This window comes from Branchiostoma floridae, chromosome 2 (genome assembly GCF_000003815.2).
Source record: "Branchiostoma floridae strain S238N-H82 chromosome 2, Bfl_VNyyK, whole genome shotgun sequence".
Taxonomy (NCBI): domain Eukaryota; kingdom Metazoa; phylum Chordata; class Leptocardii; order Amphioxiformes; family Branchiostomatidae; genus Branchiostoma; species Branchiostoma floridae.
This window is the reverse complement of record NC_049980.1, coordinates 30,621,670-30,638,357: the sequence shown is the minus strand read 5'-3', so window position 1 is coordinate 30,638,357 and position 16,688 is coordinate 30,621,670. Positions and strand designations below refer to the sequence as shown.

At 37.4% G+C, this 16,688-nt stretch overlaps 1 protein-coding gene across 3 annotated transcripts in view; it reads right to left on the bottom strand.

The window, feature by feature from the left end:
* The window catches only part of LOC118409691 (ankyrin repeat and death domain-containing protein 1A-like), a 35,819-nt gene that overhangs the window by 17,085 nt on the left and 2,046 nt on the right, over positions 1–16,688 (bottom strand). For 2 of the 3 annotated variants that reach the window (XM_035810923.1, XM_035810924.1), the window contains exons 1-4: positions 7,714–8,189; positions 6,374–6,477; positions 5,829–5,927; positions 187–285 (exon numbers count right to left, since the gene is read on the bottom strand). In XM_035810923.1, the coding sequence (XP_035666816.1) occupies positions 187–285; positions 5,829–5,927; positions 6,374–6,477; positions 7,714–7,957 (546 nt within the window). In that variant the 5' untranslated portion in view covers positions 7,958–8,189. Of the gene's footprint in view, positions 1–186; positions 286–5,828; positions 5,928–6,373; positions 6,478–7,713; positions 8,190–16,688 lie in introns of those variants that run through there. The other variant, XM_035810925.1, reaches the window with a different exon arrangement.

Sequence of the window (16,688 nt, the reverse complement as noted above, 5' to 3'; positions counted from 1 at the left end):
TGCCGGTTTTCCGGCTGTGAGGAGAGGCAGACTTTTGGCATGATAATGAAAACACCACACATAGCAAACAATAGTAGGTGGTACATATCCCGGTGTTAGTGTTTTGAACCTTTACAGTCTGGTTCTAGGTTATGTCAATCCTTTAACAGATGTTGGAAATCTTGATAAAAAAAGTTTTATGATTACCTTATTTTCACAAGTTGCGTTGGCGCCAGAGAAGACCAGTGCTCCAACGGTGTTTCTGTAGCCAAACCAGGCTGCCCACAGAAGCGCCGTCATTCCGTACTGAAACAGGAGAAAGGTTTTCATCATTTCTCTGGCTTAAAGGGACATAATGTAAAATGTAAAGTTACTGTTTTCGGCCATTTTTCTACATTATGAGTTGAGTCTACCTTATTACACTGCACAGCAATATTTACAACGCACGGATACGACTTTGTTGAGCCGTGAGGATGTCTTGAAATATGTGCACTTCCCACCGCCGCTTGAGTCGTCCGCCATTTTATTCAACTCGCCGGCGAGCCAAAGTGCGCTTTAGAACGCGTTCGGTTGTTCGCTCTAATTTTTACCGAGGTTTGTTGAAAGTCCCCGCGAAGCTCCGAAGATCTGCGACCGCAACGGTCGATTCTGAAATCTACGGTCGGCTTACTTCCGGTAGGCTACCCGGAAGTAAGTGAATTTGGTCGCGGCTTACTTTGACGTCGTTAATTAGCACTAAAAATGTGATAAAATGACGCAGATAAGTTAGAAATAAGTTGCAAATGTCAATCTGAATGGAGATTTTCAAGTTCAAAACATTTGAAATTTTGGCGCCATATTTCTACATTATGTCCCTTTAAACAATCTGTTTTTTTAAAGACAAAAAGAGCAGAGACACATATTGCTGCGGCACAATGTGAACCAGTCAGAATCACACTGAGGAAGGTGACATCTGTGGAAATAAAGTTGTGGCTGTGTCAAAAGAGTATCTTTATTCAGTGGCATACCAACCTGATTAAGCTATTTGTGGAGAAAGGCCAATAAAATGCTCTTGGAGCCAGGGTTTGACAACTGACTGAACTCTTAAATGAAACCCTCGACCAAGGCCGACCACCCTAACTCCAGGGTCTTCCATGCTACATGCACACAAAGCTGTTACCTTGGGGGAAGCAGCTCTATCCCAGTTATATCCAGGCGTGGCACACAAGGCACATACATGTATGTATGCTGAAAATATCGGCAGTTTAAGAGGACAGATCTAGAAATGAAAATAAACGATTCCTGCTTCCTAAAAAGGAGTTGGATGGATGGAAAAAAAATTAAAGCAGGAGACACCCCTGCCAAAGATGCACAATGAATCAGAACAAAGCATTTAGCAAATGCCTTGAATTTCGTGACCCCGTTGACTCGGAACTGAACTGTATTGCAGACTATGATATAATTTCCTTCAAGAGACTGGTAAAAATATCCGCTTGAGACATTGCAGCAAACATATCTCATGCGTGAAGCATTCCCAAGCAGCACATAAAACGGGTCTTAAATGCCAATCACCAGATAAGGGTGGTAAACAGCAGGTCTACCGTTTCATCCAAAACTATGATAGAAGGATCCTTTTTAGTCTCTATTCCTCCCAAAAGACCAATAGCGCATCCATAGGTGATTCATTTTCATTAATAGCAGCTCTTAATGTCTTTTTAACGCTTTATACAAAGAATAACTTTACACACATGGGGTCAACGTCCTCAAGTGAAATGTCGTGCAAGTCTCTAGGGGCCCGTTGCGACCCATGTTTCTTGACTCTGATTACAGATGATAGGATCTCATGTTACGATTCGATAATTCTTCAATGGATGGCTGTCACTTTTGATTGTCTATGTCAAGGACGAATTCACAGAGAGTGTGCTCAGAATTCAGAGAAACTTGAGCCATGTCTGTTGTAGCAGGAATGGAAATTCACTTTTGGCAAGATGTGCGCTGGTGCACCTAATCTAAAAATTTGGATGCACACCATAATATGAAATTTAGAATGTTTGCATGTGACAACTTAAAAGTTATACAACAGACTAAAGGTTTCATTTTTACATTTTTCAGTGTACAGATTTTTTTCTTATATTATAATATTATTAAGGTGCAGAGGTTCATCCACAAAAAAAATTAGGTGGATAGCTCCTCATTTTTGGGGAAGAGCTGCAGCATGCACAAAGTATTTAGTGTCCTCTGTACGTAAAGGAAGCTGGAATCTTTTAAGCGACCGTCCTTTTAAGATTAATGCACATCACTGCCAGCCAAGTGCATCAGGGCCTAATGGCTGGGCTAAGGCTCGAGAACACCAGGGTAGAAACCAAGGAGCAACTGCATGAATGCACAATGTATAAGATAAAAGCCATCAATATTTTGAAAATTGCCATCTTGCACCACTAACCCCCAAGGTATATACCCACAATCAAGTCGGAATGCAAGTGTCTGAATGCAGTTTTGATATTCAGCAATAACATTTTAATATTTTGAGTTATTTTTAGTTTTTTTAGTTTCTTTCAAAGTTTGAACCCCATCTTTGTGCTATTTCTATGTATTCTACTACATAAAGTAATTCACAGAACTGACCATCCGTATTATCATAGTATGGTATGTACTAATACAAAATTATAGATGATGATGACTGATACAAAATTATATTACAATTTATATAGGTGTCAAGCTTTTTGTAACTACTGCTGCATATTGAGCATATCATCAGCTTTCGACCAAAACATCAACAGCTGAGGGTAATGAATCTGCTTACTACATGGAAGACTACCGAAGTCAGTTGTTATTACTAATAATGAAAGTAATTACAACATGTGTGATATATTATGTAAATTTCTTGGCGCAAGGAAAGTAATTTTGCAACAATTCCAGTGGCAATATTCAATCCCTAGGGATGATGAAGAAGAATATATCAGATTCTATTGATCATCGACAAATATTTTCATTGCCCAGGATAACTGTATATAATATGATGATTATGATATTTTTAATAAATAATTTCTGCAGGCATTTAAGCAACTACAGTCAAAACCAAAGAAGACATTTAGGAGGCCTATGTGGTCTATGTGAACAGGTGGTCACTGCAGACAGGATTCTTGATTCTTGTGTCAATGGAAAAAAACAATCTTAAAGGGACCACCAAAAAGTGTCTTCCTTATATTTTCTGTTGCTGTTTCTGTGAATTTTCTAGAAACCGTGAATAACATGGATTAAGCGGACACAAAATCATGAATATACTATGTAGGATGAATTCCCTAAAGTATGCTATCTTGTGAGCCCCTTTTCAAGCCATATAAGACCATACCAATCATTACAATCATATCTAATGCTCACATATATCTCTGGCAGCTTTTTATACCAGCCAAAGAGAAATAGCCTGCCTGTTCTCAGTGAAATACAGCTTCAGTATTCCGATTGCACAATGCTGCAAAAGCTTCCTTTATCTTAAATCTCTCTGATGTTTGGTCTTGAGACATTATCAGGGAACATCATTATCCTGAGTATCCTACCCTACTGCAAGGTCATGCTTCTCTGACTGCCCATGTACATACAGCCATAATCACAATAAATATTACAACTGCATCTGTCTTTTTGTATGGGATTCCCCACATGAATACAGATACTCATCAAATGCATGCACGTCTAAAACAGTCCAAGACAGCAGGTCACGATATTTTTACTTTGAAAGAAGTATTTTTGAACCCCTGGCATGAATATTGCAAAATTGTGACCATTGATATGTAGTACATGTACATCTAACTTTTTTCATGGGCTCTCCCCTTGAATACAAATTCTAAATGCATGCATGTCAATCTTTGATAGAAACTCACACCATATTGCTTTGTCTATAGCTTAAAGGTTGAACCCATTAGATTTTGAAATAGTGTCAGTGACTATGCCACACTTTTTACATGACTCTATGGGGTTTTCAAAAATGATGACATTCTGACAAAGAATAAGTATCTATCTTTTTGCATGGGCACTTGAATACTGATTCTCAATACATGTCTGAATCATTTTATGATCATAGAATTCACATGATGAATAACTGACCCATGATTGTATTTTGTATTGTGTATAAAACTGATTACCAGGCTGACACTGGTCTCTAACTTCTTGCCTGGGATTAATTAATCATTTCTATACAGATTCTCAAGACACGCATGCCTGCAGTTTACGATAGGAACTCACAATTATAGTACAGTTACTGTAAATGCAGAAATGTTCGCGGTGGATTAATGTTCGCGGTTTTCGCGGTGACCACTTCACCGCGAACTTAAAACCATCGCGAACATTTTTCTATTATGGTATTAGATTGCAGTCTATGGTGTTACCGCGAAATTAAATCCACCGCGAAAAGTCCTTTTTCCCGCTACCGCGAAATTAAATCCCCGCGAACTTAAATGCATTTACAGTACTTTAAAGAAGTAGTGGTGAACGTATTAATGTTACATTTTGAAACATTAGCGGGCACATCACAGACATTAATAAATTGACTCTATCAGGATTTTCTAAATTGTTCCCTTAACTAATATTCTTTTTGCACAGAATTCCTAACTTGAATTCTGATTATCAATACATGCATGTCTGATAATTATCCTGTGATAGAAATTGCTCATTGTATTACAGCTGCTGTACATGTGCCTTTTAATGATGAAGTAAGGTTGAAAAGGTTAAGTTTTGAAACATTGTCATATTCTCAAAAGCATGCATGTGTGATGTACGATAATGATCGTAGAAACTCATATCTATCTATCTATGTCTACATGTATATCTATATCTCTAGATATAAATGAGTAACTGTGTCTCTGAAAGAGGTAAGGTTGAAACTGTTATTTTTTTAAATATTGTCAGATTTTCAAATGCACGCATAATGCAACCTAATAGGCACTTATATATATATGTGTAACCGTGTCTTTGAAAGAAGTTAAGGTTGAAACCCATTACGTATTGAAATATTGTACGCCCAACAGGCATATCGCAAGCATCATAAGAATGACTCTCTACGGGGTTTCCCGAAGTTATGGCCTGTCTTTTCAAAGCCGTCATATGAAAGATAATGCTAATCTGGGCTGGGATAGCATTGCCTAGGAATAATCCATATCCTTTCTTTCAAAGCGGAGTTCTGTATTTATTGCTCTATCGGATCACATGTGATCTTGAACATACCGATTGTAATAAAATGTGACACGCGAGGCTTGTTGAAAGGACGATTAAGGCCAGGGAAATCTATAATCAATCTTGTGGCCGTAGGCTTATCGGCTATAAGCCCTCCCCGGCACTGAACATAAAAACTTTGCAGTATACTGTTCACAGACTAGATTAGATAATAAGCTTTGGTAGTAAAATGATAGTGACAAGTTCACCTTTCTGTTAAGCTAGGTTATTGCCTTACTATAGGTCAAACTCAAAGGATGATATTTTTTATTCACTATGATTCAGTCTATACATTCACCTGGATGATATTTTGAAATTTCTTTCAGATGCTATTTGACATCTTTCTCTAGTGAACAAAAGTTATGGATTGCAAGTGTTATTGAATATATTGTTTGAAATGATGTGAAGCACAGAGATAACACTGAATATCATTTCATTATCAATTTAATCAAAAATTCTTGCCATAGCACTAATTGCAACTGACAAAACTGACAAACAATGGTACGCAGTATTATACAGTAAGTGACTACTTTAGTCCAAAGTCCAATGTAGTGGCCTCTTTATAAAACCCTTTTTTTTCCACTCTATAATAATGCTTTATAATATCACAGAGGAGAAAATTGTATCCAGAGTTGTAAATATTTATAGTCAAATGGATGTTTTACCTTGTCCTCCCCATCAATGTTAGCATCATGGCTGGACAGCATCTTGACAATCTCAGTGTTGCCATTTCCAGCTGCCCAGTGCAGAGCCGTTCTGTCCACCTGGAAATTATATTCATAATCATAGAATGCTTAAAAGGATGCAGGTTATACAACTTAGTCATGTGTGGTTGTGAATAGGTTAGATATTTTCTTTCTTTGCAGTTATGGAACTTTAGGAAACCTCAGGCTGGTAACTTGAAAGTTCATCTGTGTTGGTAGAAGTGACATTCTGAATAAATTTACTAGTACTAAGCTGACTGATTTCCAACACAAAAAATAGGACTTTTATCTTAACAGTAGGACTTATCTGAGTGTATGTTTTTAGCAGTTTCTTCCACCTTCAATGATATCTTTTAAAATAAGTTGAGGGGAACATTAAGTTTTGAGAATGTTGCTCAAGCAACTGGATATGATTTTAGAACCAGTCAGACGTTTCAGGTAACATCCACAACTTTTTGTTATGGAAATTGAAAAAAAATATACTTTATCTATTTTGTACGTCTCACCTGATTCCCAGCATTGACGTTGACCCCTGACGACAGCAATGCCTGAACCCGTTTGATGTCATTCTTCCTGGCTGCCTGGTGAAGTTCCTTCTCCTGTCGTGTCACTGTAAGGTGAAAAGTCAAAGGTCATCACCTACTGCAAGGTTAAAGTTCAAAGGTTATAAGTCACAAACTACCGGCTGCAGCAGCCAATCTCACAGGTGGTTACCAACTATGATTAGGAGGTAGTGAATGGCAGTAACTATTGGAGAAATGGTACGTCAATTCTGTATCAACACCTGCATGGACTGTCATTTGTGTCGTTTGCATGCCACTCTCGTGCAAGGATTGTGCAGTGAAAAGAAATGTCATATGATGAAATTCTATGATCCTTTGAAGTGTATTTCAACATGTACTTACACTTACAGTCGCCCTACCCTCAATCATAACAACATATTCTAGCACAATATCATCTTCAGGTAGTTTAAAACGAAAGCCGCATTGACGTCAGGATGTGGTGCTAAAAAGCTTATTAAGTGGCACAGGTGGATTGTGTAATAAAGCAAGGGCCGTGCTGTTACTAGTGTTACTACCTGGTATACTGCACTATCTTGTATCCTGGTATCAGAGGGGATTTAACTATACATGTATATAATCTCAACCTATTCTCAAAGCAGAGGGTTGAGCAATACTATTGGTCGGAATTTCTTTCTGCTCCCTCATCTAAAATCACAACCACTCCAAGCCATCTCAACCAAAACCTCTGCTTGGAGAATCATCTCAACTCACACTACTTGTATGTTAAAACGATATCTTAACAAGTATCATAATCTCCATTTACAATACCAAACAAGGGCAATTTTGAATGCATAAACAAAAAAAAAAAACTTTCACCGCACATAACATTCAGATACACAAAAATATCTCTAAACTATACATATATTTATGTAATATAAATAGTAATGTGTTCAGTGGCATTTAAAAGCAGCTGTGTGGAACCATGAGCACAAACGACGGCGCCATTCACTTCAACCATAAACTGTGTGAAGTTTGGCAGTGCATCAACACAAGCGTTAAATGACCCGACATGCCGTGTATCTTCTTTTCCTGGGGGCAATTTGGCGCAAAACTCATGTGCAATTGGCAATTAGTTGTAAATGAGGTTTGGGGATGGTTGCATGGAGTTTGTGTGAGGGCAGGGGGTATATAGGGAATTGTAATTATGATTACATGAAGCTTTGAAAAGCCTCAATTAATGCAACAGGATGAAAGGCTTAACTGGGGATTATATAGCTATATTTCTATATTGCAATTGTTGACTGCATTTTGCACAGTGTGCAACTTAAGTGTACTAAGCATACTTGAGTCGGCTCCCTCTTCAGTCTTCCCATCCTTCTTCCAGAAAAGCCACATGCTCTTGTCCGGCCCTGACGCGATTTTCTTGCGTACTTTTTCCCACCTCCGTTTCGGCGGCCTGAAGGGAACGGGTCTAACTGGCGTGCGACTGGGGTCGTAAAGGGCACGATTTGCGTCTTCGGACTGCAGCAAACGATCGGTTTTCCACTTGAGGATCTCAGCCTCGCTACTTCCAGGTGGGGCTGACATCTTCAGTTGTAATCTCTCCGATTTGACCAAACGTATTTTGGGCACAGTTTCAACGCACGCTTCTGAAGACAGTTGCAACAATCAATCCCCAACGAAATCGAAGCAAGTTCGTACCAGTGCTTTTTTAGGCTACTGTAGAATGATGCATGTCCACATTAAGTTCAATCTACTGTGATGAAAAGGTGGAAATTAGCTGTCCATCGCTCATTGCTTCCTCTTTGGTAATTACATCCTGAAAAGGACATAGGTTATGAGATATTTTCCCCAATAAGGTATAATTTATTGTATACCTACTAACAGTAAGTTAATATTAACATTAGATACTCTTGCAATTTACATAAAAAGGAGCCGATGCTTCATTTCATAGTTGCACATGGGTAAACTTTTGATAATTATGTGTAACTCGCAACAAAATTATTTTTTTTAATTTATAGCATGATTTATCAATATGTCAGGTATAATTAGTAGCCTTCAAACAGCCTGCGTTGAGTGGAAGAATTATCATGCAGTGATGATACATATTATGTACAGGAATTAGTAAGTTGAATGTTTTCCTGCTCACAAATGCAGCAAGCTACCAATTAATGGCAGCAGATGATTATAAAGTGCTTTAAATACACTAAACTTTAAGAAGACTATCTGCAGACTATTTGCAATATCAAAAGTCATGTCAAACTGATGATCCAAATCCATAAATTTCTGACATCTGCTTTTAAATCAACAGATTTGTTTTTGTCACCACTCTACATAGCAACTGAATACATGTCCCTAATCCTTTCAGTCTGATTATCTCAGTACAGTTCATTCCACCAATATGGAAATATATACTGCTCTGGCACGTACCATAATGCGAAGCAAATATTCTAGCTCAGGTACCTTAGTCGTTGTTCTGACTGCATACAATAGATTGACAAAACTGCAGGTGGAAAAAGGTGCAGCCACACAGGGGTTAAGAGACCTCTCCTGTCAGGTGTCAAATTAAGCGCATCAGAAACAATATGGCTGCTGGACTGGTCCGACTGGTGACACGCAGGGACACGGGGAGCCACATGTGCCTAAGTAATAATTAGGATAGGGTATGTTTGTCACGTGCATGTTTAACAACCCATGTTTAACAACCCATGCATGTCTGTCTATGCATGGGTGCAAATGTACTTTTGTATGATGCCATTTTCTTTTGAATCTGTCGTCTTAAAGCCAGTTTTACCAGCACTGGTAACTTAACTACTAAGTTGCAATTATTTGCTAAGTTGTTGCGACTTTAAGTTTATGTAATTTTGTATCTATGAGCATCGGAATTGAAATCTTTTGTTGTTAAGTTCTTGTGTAGTTTGTCATAGTCTGGAAAAGACTGACTGAGAAAAGAGAGAGAGAAGGTTAAACTTAACAGAAAAATTGCACTACATAATATAATACAAAATTTCACAAGGATTTCAGCTGAATCACCTTGTATAGACCATAGATTATGATGGCATTGTAATTAGCCCAGGGCCTGTATTATATCGCGTCTTTTATGTGTATGTCAACAACATCAGCATGACGCTGCCTCGCGTGCAATACTGTATATGTGTGTATTGTTCTGTGGGTAAATTAAAATGAAGAATACACTTTTTTGCATCCAAACTGGAGCTCACAGTGCCTGACTGTGCACCAGATATTTGTGTACAGCTATGTGCATAACATATTATATATCACTCGTAATACAGCATATTCCTTATAATATTCAAGTGTTACAAAAATGTATGTTAATTAGAAAATATTGGAAAGCCTTTAGTTATTAGGTTTGTTTTGTATCACTTACTTAAGGTTTAAAGTTAGCTAATAATTTGATTTCAGATTCAAACCCTTATATAGAGAGGTTGTATATTTGAATTTAGGCTTTCAATAATTTATCTGACATTGTAGTTGTTATACAGTTTTGGGGCATCTAATTTTCTTCTCAAGTACAAGTGCAGGGCTGGAAACACCACCTGCATATGCAGGTTAGTGCAGGGAAAATTGGAGCTGTGCAGGTATTTCTGGTGTCTACCTGCACCTAACCTGCACTGGTCCATGTACTTTATTTTTTTAAACATAAATGTCCTATGATGTCGGTGTATGACTGATTGTGGATTGTTATTAGCTGCATTGACTGTTACCACCTATTAAGTATAAAAGAAAAAATAGCAAAGGTTCCTCAACAATTTTAGTATGATCCATATTTCATAAATTCAGGTGATTTTCAATGTTACCTGCAGGTGCAGGTATGCAGAAAAAAGTATTTCGAGCCCTGAAGTGTATCTTCACAACAATGATTACTGACCAAAGGTTCACTCAAACATTTCTAGTCTTGTCAGCTACTGAATTCATGAGGCAAATTTCTTTCAAATTGTCAAGCATTGAATATATGAGGTACATTAAACCCATCTTTGCCAGGAAATCAATACATTGATAGGCACAATAAAGTTATCTTTGCTGCAAAATCAATAACACTTGTAGGTCAGCCACAAAGAAACCACTGCTCTTTCAACAGGCACCAATACGTACTTCTGTGAGTACATCGCTTTTGCTGTACAGAAACAATCGCCCTTGACATCCCTGACCTCCGGTCATCTTGTCACTTTATAACCGCCCCATCTGCGTCTCCGTATACCTCATTTGTACCGCAATTTTCCCCCCGCCGAACAGAAGGCCGCGCCGCCGCCGTGAAATCGCTGGCCCAGATGTTAGGGTTGATTATCCATCAATATGGTCGGCCAGGCTGAGCCAATATCCATCCCTCTCGTCTTGTTGTGCTCCCAGAAGGCAGGCGATGGATCACGCTGCAGTCTTCATGGTTATCTTCAGAGTGGCTCTCTCTGAATTTGGCACACGGCAGACTGAGTCCAAAGGGATAGGCTGCTCATAAATACCGAGTTCTTTTGTGTAACGGCCTCCTTTAATCGATTATCAATGACTTTGTTGGATAGCTCAGTACTTGGGCTCTCTCTATATATACCACTGCAAAATGGTAAAGTCTTATAGTTTTTTTATGAAACTTTTCACCATTCAGTGTGCAATGGACTAGATCAGTGCCATTGTGTGCAATATTGAGCGTAACTGCATGTTGAATGTTTCCTACCAGGTTCTAGGGCCCGGGTTTTGATGTCATAGCAGCTTTGCTAGGTGGGCTTAAATCATGCCATCTTGCCATGTATTCATTGTTATGACATACATGTACCAGTATCCCCAAGGCAAACCTGATTTTGATAATTTATTCCTCAACTTTCAGTGTAGATGTTTCCTTATTCATTACAGTACTGTAATTACTAAATTATTATCACTACATGTGTACATACACAATGTACAGCATTTCAATATATGGCAATATACAGCAATTAATATATAATTGAAGATTTTGCTTCGTTATTAACACTGGCTTACTTTTCACTTAACCCATTAGGAAACAGCTTTCATACATTAAGTTACGTAAACACCTTAATCTGAAAGAAGACTTTCAGTGAGACAAATATATTTTGTCCCATTCAGCTAAATTCACATTTAGGACTTGCCAGTATACTTTATCATCATTATCATCTATCGACATTTCGATAGAGAATAAGACAGCATAAATTTATTATAAGACACATATCAGAGCACCGAAAAATAACTTTAAGTTTTATGATTGACGTGATTTCAGTTTTTTAAAAGAAATCTGAATTGCTACGCAAAATGCAACACACAGGAGCTATCTGCAGTGTACGGTATTGATGGATGAATTTTACATTCTGATGACAGCTTTACACAGCTATCACTGAAATCCCTTGCAGAGCACAATTTTCCCTGCAATCGATAACTGTCAAGGCTCCACCCAACTCTCTGCATGGCTGAGTCTACTTTAGAATCACAAATTTGAGTTGCTATAATGCCTCCCGAACACTCTCTCACGAATTGATTAAAAGATAAGCTAAGCTACGATTTAATGCGTCAAACTAATTGAAATCAACATCTCACCTTCTTTTCACTGACAATTTGAATATACTAGATTCTGAAGCGTGTTCTTGTGATCTTGATATGTATTGAAGATATTAGGTACACAGGTAGCTAACCAGGGCTTGAAATCCTTTTTTCTGCATACTGGTGCAGGTAACATTGAAAATTACCTGCACCAGACAAATTTTACCCGCACCACCCAGAATTTAGGAAGTATGGATCATACTAAAATTATTTAGGAATCATTGCTATTTTTTCTTTTTAATAAGTATTTATAGTTGTTAACAGTCAATGCAGCTAACTATCTACAAACACCTACATCATAGGACATTTATGAATAAAACCATGTACTTGAACCAGTGCAGATTAGGTGCAGGTAGGCACCAGAAATACCTGCACAGCTCCAAATTTACCTGCTCTAACCTGCATGTGCAGGTATAATGGTATTTCGAGCCCTGCTAACGCTGTTTCACTCTTAATCTAAAGACCTGGTTTTCAATGGCTTGTAAGGTAATTGCAGGTAACAAGAGAATTGATCTGTTGAAACAACCTGTTTGTACTATAGCACTGAGTGAGTGGCTATCACGAGTATGACCTGGGTCATAAAGGGGCAGGGAGTATCAGTCTCTATACAGCAAAGAAAAACAATTTGTTGAACCACAAGGATTAGTTGGATCAACAGCTGTTGGACCAGGTATATAATAAGATATGTAAGATCTGTGTATGTATAATGACTTATCAACTATTCATTGATTGTAAGTCAGTGATTTTCGGTCCTAAAATGCCCAGAATATCAGGGTTAACTGTGATTCTTTGGTACCAGTTGTGGGTACATTAGCTTAAGAAAAAATGTTTGATCGATCCAAGGATTGTAGCCTGGAATCCAGCCGTGTTGTGCTTTGGTCGCTCCCCTGAGGTAGGCTTCCAGAAAGCAGAGTGACCAAAGCACAACACAGCTGGATTCCAGGCTACATGCATGGATTGAGGGAAAGGGTAGAAAATCTGCTTGGAATGATATCACCATATGGTAACTTTGAAGGAGAGAAAAGAACATTAATTATGCATTTGTCAAATGGGAATACATCTGATTCAGTAAAATGAACAACAAACAATATTTATTATTATGGACCTTACACACACATACCAACCTTTTATGATATGTGATGTAAAATGCAAATTGCAGTCGGTACTTAAGTCAGACACATTATAACACAACACATGATAAACCTGTAGAGATGCCAGTGTATTGCACTAGATGTTTCTATCTAAGTATGTTGTATGTGTATGTCCTTATTTTGCTATGGGCCAGTTAGTGTCGCAATAAATGATTAAAGGATACATCAAGTTATCCAGGTAGAGATACATTGTGCTGCTAGTTTCTTTACTTAATGAATTGATGACTTGAGTGAAGTATTGATGTATGAAGGCTCACATCCTCATCTTCCAATACTCCCCTAACCCTAACACTAGCCCTTTAAACCCCTAACCCAAACCCTAACCCTAACCCTAAACCCCAGGGTTTTGGAACATTAGGCATATCCCCGGTGTAAATGCATGTATACCACTTGCAACTATTCTTTGCTAAATAACTACAACATTTTGTATTATCATAACCTCATTTTTCCACAAATGTCGAATTCTAGACTCATCCAATATTCAGAGGTATTTGACATGATAGTGATCGTATGTATAATATGATGCCTAATACAGTTCGAAGTATCTTAACTAAGTAATAATGCAGCAATCGTCTATTATTTGTCTGAACAAGTGGTTGATAACAATTTAGGGGTATCGAATACTATCTAATCATAGGCAAATAACCCTTATTTACAATGCCTACACTATGCTTACAGATTGACAACTCACTCAACTGTTAACTAACATTTTATATTAAATATTGTTGATACTTGTTTGCAACTGTTGTTAGTTTCATACTAGTATGTATTCCTAATGCTCTTGTTGTTGTCATGTGTTGTGTATGTTTTGTTCTTGTTGTTTTTAGTTTAGTATGTGGGAGAGCAACATGTCAAGGTGTTAATGCACCTGTTTTGCCAGGTTTATGCATGGTCCAAATAAACATTAACATAAATATTTACTATATTCAGGAGATGTATTGCACATCAAAAATGTGAGATATATGTCTGTACTGTATATTATTAAATGTCAGCTTTTTTTTCTAAATTTGCAATTTTTGTGGTGACCCCCAGTCTCAATGCATTAAGCTAATCCACCTGTGAACTTAAGTTACATTTACGCCTTGCATTAAAAGTGTTACCACCTTAATTTGAAAAAATACACAAAAATTACAAAAATGCAATGAACTGTTGATTTGTTAAAAAATGATGATTTTACCAGAATCCATTGAATTACTATACATACCATTGTTTAAGCCAATAAACATAAACTCCAACTTTCAAGAATAGGCATTGAACTGCTAGTGCTGATATTCACCATCATGGGTCCTTACTAGTAATGAAATTTAAAGAATGACTGAATAAACAAAGAGAAACACTTCGGGACCACCCAACTGAACACATTGGTCATGTGACAGGGGTCACCTGGGTGGTGAATCATGAGGAGTTGTCTGACATGGTGTGACAAGAATGTTGCTCATCAGGTATATTATTTACGTGTACTGACCTACTCAACAACAACGGAAAATTCCTCAGGACATGTTCTGTAGAAACAATTATTGTTCCAACAGGTCATCAAAAATGTTTGATCAGGGAGCTTGTGAGTTAATGAAAGTCTAACCTTGAAAATGGTTTATTTTCATCATTATGTTTCCAATATAAAACATATTGTTTTTTCTTTATTTCTTCTCCTCCATGAAATTGTGACACAGCAAAATAGGTTTTTCGTGTCCAGATTTCTGACATATTTCAACTACAACTACAGAATTAAACACTGTTAAAACCTCCCTTCCCACCCAATCTTGAAATTAAGTCCTACAACATACATGAACTTAACATATTTCCCCAGGCTTTCAGTAGGAGAACATCAACTAGCAAACAATCCTTTCAAGAAAGTGCTAATTTCAACAGTCATTTGAAGTGCTCATTGCATTTAATTTTGCAAAGCCCTTCCTAGCCCCATGCTGTTATACATTTGGCAAACTGACAGCAACATTATAGTTTCTGTATGTTCAGAATTTTGATAACGTTGTAACCCTGCGTATTAGGGTGACACATGGCAGAAGATCACTAATGTGGAAATAATCAACATGACAGCTTACGTTCAGTATTGATAGCTGTTGGATGTTCATATATCCCCAACAGACATTGATTAATATATATCATTGCCCGCACAAACAGTGCAGAGGAATGTATTTGTTGCTAGATTTTTCAAAAGGTTATTCCTCAATTATTTCATCATTTAATAGTGCATATTTTCATTAATGCAAATCTTGAAACATTTGTGATGTTTTTATTTTTGCTGATTTTGTGGTGCCTGACGTCGGCTCATTATGATACTGTAGACATGTTTTTTGTGTGCTACGATATTGTTTCATTACCATTGAGTGCACCAAATTCTCTCACCTTAGAAAGCCTTTCTGCAGGCCCAATCCCCCCCCCCCCATTGTTTTAACCTTGACCTAGAAATAGCTTGAAAACATCTTTTTTTTTAATTTCTACCATGAAATTAAATCCACACATTGTCAAAGACAAATAAATTCACTGCACAATATTCTACTTAAAGCTCTTGAAAATTTCTACATATCTTGTTGAATATTATTCAATGTTCACTGACACCGTGGCAGACAGGAGATGGGCACTTCTTTATGTACACTGGACACGTTGTGGGGATTACATCGTCTGCTCTCCTAATGTTAAAGCTCAGTACGTGCCTGGACAATGTCTCAGGGACCAGACCTAGAAATATCAACAATTCATCTTATCTTACAGGCATGTGGGTTTCACAATAAAAACTGACTGTTGTTAAATGAATCATTTTTTACCAAACCATGCCATTATGTTCATTTTGTGCAAAAGTAGACCCCCACTTTTGGATGAACTAAGGGCTTCTGTAATTATTCTGGCCTAGAAATATTATCATCTAATTTTAGACCGATATAATTAGAGTCCTGTGCATTTTACAATAAAAACTGACTGTTGTATAATGAACTATTTTACAAAACCATGCCATTATGTTCATTTTGTGCAAAAAATAAAACCCACTTTGGGATGGACTCTCGTTATTCTGGCCTAGAAATATCATCATCTAACTTTACAGTCATGTGCATTTCAAGAAAAAAAATGAGTGTCATATATTGTACCATGTTCCTCGACCATGCCATTATGTTAACGTAAGATATAATTTTGTCCAAAATTGATACCCCACTTTGGGAAGGACAAGGCTTCTCTAATTATTCTGGAGATAATGTTACAGCCATGTGCATTTTACAAAATAAAATGATTTTGTATATTGAATCATTTTTTACCAAAGCATGCCATTATGTCCATTTTGTGCATTACAACCCCCACTATGGAAGGACAGGGCTTCTCTAATTATACTGGAGATAATTTGCCTGGAGAGAGAGAAACATGCTAATTCAGCAGGATGGCCAACTCACGCATTTGTGCCTGTACCCCGTAATGTAATTCCTGAGTCTCAACATCAATTATAGCACATTACATGGTAACCCTGTTTGAAGCCGGATACCATATTGAAAATTTAATACAGCATTTAGAAATAGAAAAACAAGGTGAATCAATTAATCTACATCCATGTGGGGTCATGACTTTTTAATGATTTAAAGTCAATGACTAAAAACTAAACT